The sequence below is a fragment of the Lucilia cuprina genome, chromosome 5, assembly GCF_022045245.1.
Source record: "Lucilia cuprina isolate Lc7/37 chromosome 5, ASM2204524v1, whole genome shotgun sequence".
NCBI lineage: Eukaryota > Metazoa > Arthropoda > Insecta > Diptera > Calliphoridae > Lucilia > Lucilia cuprina.
Window position 1 is genome coordinate 13903117 of NC_060953.1, and position 4157 is coordinate 13907273.

Here is a 4157-nt window from a genome sequence, read left to right on the forward strand (position 1 = left end):
CTAGTCTATAGTCTAGTCTATAGTCTAGTCTATAGTCTAGTCTATAGTCTAGTCTAGTCTATAGTCTAGTCTATAGTCTAGTCTATAGTCTAGTCTTTAGTCTAGTCTTTAGTCTAGTCTTTAGTCTAGTCTTTAGTCTAGTCTTTAGTCTAGTCTAGTCTATAGTCTAGTCTATAGTCTAGTCTATAGTCTAGTCTATAGTCCAGTCTATAGTCCAGTCTATAGTCTAGTCTATAGTCTAGTATATAGTGTAGTCTATAGTCTAGTCTATAGTCTAGTCTATAGTCTAGCCTATGGTCTATTCTATAGTCTAGCCTATAGTCTAGTCTATAGTCTAGTCTATAGTCTAGTCTATATTCTAGTCTATAGTCTAGTCTATAGTTTAGTCTATAGTCCAGTCTATAATCTAATCTATAGTCTAGTCTATAGTCTAATCTATAGTCTAGTCTATAGTCTACTCTATAGTCTACTCTATAGACTACTCTATAGTCTAGTCTATAGTCTAGTCTACAGTCTAGTCTATAGTTTAGTCTATAGTCTAGTCAATAGTCTAGTTTATAGTCTAGTCTGTAGTCTAGTCTATAGTAAAGTCTATAGTCTAGTCTATAGTTTTTAGTCTGGAATAGAGTCTAGTCTTAAGTCTAGTCTTTATTATATTGTATAGTCTAGTCTAGCGTATAGTCTAGTTTAACCTAGTCTAGTCTATTTTCTGATTTGTGGTCTAAGGCGTAGCTTATAGTTAAGGCTGTTGTTTTGTCTTTTGTCTAGTTTTTAGTCTATAGTCTAGCTTATAGTTAAGGCTATGGTTTTGTCTTTTGTCTAGTTTGTAGTCTATAGTCTAGCTTATAGTTTAGTCTATGGTCTTGCCTTAATTCTGGTGTATTGTTTGGCGTGTATTATTTTAGAAGACTTGTATTCAAAAATCACTTTTTTTATAAAAAGTTTATAGAAAATTGCGCAAATTCCCTTTTAATAGAACTTTTTCATTTCAATAAGATTTTCATTCTTTTACATTATTTATGTTAAAGCCTTTCATTGTTATACATAAATTATGGACTTTACAGTTACTTTGTTAGTCCAACGAATAAACAAAATATAGAGAAAATGCACAAATATTCAATTGAATATTTTAGCATTGAAAATTAAAGTGATTTATTGCAATTATAACCGTTTTTTTGTTACTGTAAATCTACTCTATAAGTAATAAATTGTGCTATCAATATGATAATAATCCCTTGGCCTCGCAAAACAACATTATAAAAACAAACTATATAAATGGTAAGCAATATTGTAAAAAAAAGCAGGATGTTAAATACTCATGCACCACAATCCCGAGATTAATATACTCTTCTCCATTTGAGTATTGCATTTTATGTTATTTGCTTTTAAGAAGTAATGCAAAATAGAACTGATATATTCTAACATACGATCAAGAGTCTAATATGTCGGAAAAGTGATAATTTTCTCACGCTTTTAATTTGAAAAAAAATCCATGTTCATAATGACACTTGTGCGTATACGTAATAATGAAATTATTAGTTTTGCAATAAGTAAGTATACGCCTAGGTATACATATAGGTATACGCAAATGGGAATGAAAAGAGAAGTGAGAATAAAAAAAATACATAATTTATTTTGAGGAAAATTGGAAAGAAAATTGCGACCTGAAACGTGCGTACTAGCTTCATACATAGAAACAGAAAGTCGAACGGATAAAGCTTAATCGACCGATATACTTTAAAAGAACTTATAACAGAACTAGAACAGAACTTGACCAGAACTAGAACAGAACTAGAACAGAACTAGAACAGAACTAGAACAGAACTAGAACAGAACTAGAACAGAACTAGAACAGAACTAGAACAGAACTAGAACAGAACTAGAACAGAACTAGAACAGAACTAGAACATAACTAGAACAGAACTAGAACAGAACTAGAACAGAACTAGAACAGAACTAGAACAGAACTAGAACAGAACTAGAACAGAACTAGAACAGAACAGAACTAGACCAGATCGGGTTATTTAGTTCGTTTGTTTGTTTGTTTATTTGCTTGTTTGTTTGTTTGTTTGTTTTTTTAACAAAAATGAATTACAATGCCCCTATTTTTGGTCAAAATTATATTTCTGCTTTATTATTGCAATCAAATCATATTTTTTTATAATAACCTATTTATTATAATCGGTTAAAAGAAACCTATAAAAGAATTACACTTAATAACAGACGATACAAAACGTGATTTGTTAAAATATTAAAATTATATTTAAACCAAATTTATTTACAACCTCTACTACTATTTCTGCAACCCAGTTCCCCACAACAATAAATTCCTTTTTTGATATAATGAAAAGGACATTCCTCACATAAAAACTATAGTATATGTATATGGGCATAAAGTATAAAAGCCAATACATAAAATAATACAACTGGTAATAGCTGTGGCAGTAGCAGTTTCATCCTTTATACCACCATTGTAAAAACAAAAATTGTGACAAATTTTTTTGTTTTCAGTAAATTTTACACATTTCCATATATATTTATAATGTTCGTCATATATAAACTGATGCAGTGAGTGGAGTTTGTTTGGGTTTTTGTTTCATTTTTGTTTTGGGCCTTTTAGTCGTACCAAAAGTGGAGACAAAACGAAAAAAACAAACTGCCATTACAGCACGATTTACCATGCAAAGTGTAAAACATACAAGCAACCGATGAAAAAAAGAGCAAAAATATATACATTTAATAACAAAATATTAAAACCCCTCAACACCTCAACCCCTCAAGTAACTGACAAAAATGGGTTTTTAGTAAAAATATTATACATACATATAAGCGTAGATATGTAAATGTATATGTAAGTCTATAAAACATTTATGAAAATTTATGTGGAATATAAGTTATAGTTTAAATTTTGAGATAATATTGCATTTATTTTAGAAATAAATTATTTGAAATTATAATTTACATGTTTTTAGCATTGAAAGCCTAAGATAGGATACACAAAGTTATATATAATCTGAACTTTATTAGATTCTAAGAAGATCTGTCCGCCTGCCTGTCCGCCTGCCTGTCTGTCTGTGTGTCTGTGTATCTGTCTATCTCTCTGTCTGTCTGAACTTTTGTTAGTTGAATGTACGAAACAGTTAAACATACACCAGGCACACACTGCTTGTAGAGAAAACAAATAAGATTCTAATGTCCCCACCGAAAATAAAAGTTTATGTGTGCCACCCTAATGTAAATTTCAACAAATACTGATGTAACATTTGTACACAATATTTAACACTTACAAATCATTTTAATATACCATATAGCATCACAATTAAAATTCACCTACAAACACCATTGTTAACTTCGACCCTCGTATACCCACTTAAAATAAATCATTTTGATAATGATTGTGGCTGACACATCACAACTTGTTTCATAATTAAAATTTATTAAAAGTATTATAGAGATTCTAAAAACTCTTGTTGGACACTTTTTACTTGACACAGCAAAAGGCAAAGACAACAGAATCACAGCGGCAGCATAATAAACATACAAATCCCACATAATTGTCAATTAAAGTTTATAAAACTTGTGTTTTTTACGGTGTCTCTGATTGCTTAAATTTACAAAAACCCTCCGAAAAATACAACAGCAAGCAGCAGCAGAAACCAAAAAATAAAAAAAATTTAACAGCTACCTCAGAATTCAGTATTTGGTACTTAGTACAAGTACTTGTACTCATACATAAAGTACTTGTACTTCAAAAACACCACTTTTACAAAAATCCCCCCAAAAAAAGGAAAAACATATACAAACTTTTGTAATGTTTCGAAAAAGAAGTCAACGACGATAACGATAAAATAAAGAGAAATTTGCAAAAACTGAAGAAAAATAAAACGGGTTACGTTTTACTTAATGTAAATTGTATGAATGTGTCATCTACATACTTTATTTTATTTGAAATTAATTACAAAACTTTTATATGGAACTCACAAAGGAAAAATGGAATTGTATTGCTAAAGAAACCTGTAGTTCTTAGGGTGCCAATGTGTCCCTTTTTCAGTTCAGTTCTAGTTTAGTTCTAGTCCAGTTCTAGTTCAGTTCTAGTTCAGTTCTAGTTCAGTTCTAGTTCAGTTCTAGTTCAGTTCTAGTTCAGTTCTAGTTCAGTT

At 30.1% G+C, this 4157-nt stretch overlaps 1 protein-coding gene across 1 annotated transcript in view; it reads left to right on the forward strand.

Moving 5' to 3' along the window:
• The first annotated feature begins 1501 nt into the window (after window positions 1-1501).
• The window catches only part of LOC111684657, a 77765-nt gene continuing 75109 nt past the window's right edge, over window positions 1502-4157 (forward strand). Inside the window, exon 1 of the mRNA XM_046951540.1 lies at window positions 1502-1550. Within this exon, the coding sequence (XP_046807496.1) occupies window positions 1502-1550 (49 nt within the window). The remainder of the gene's footprint in view (window positions 1551-4157) is intronic.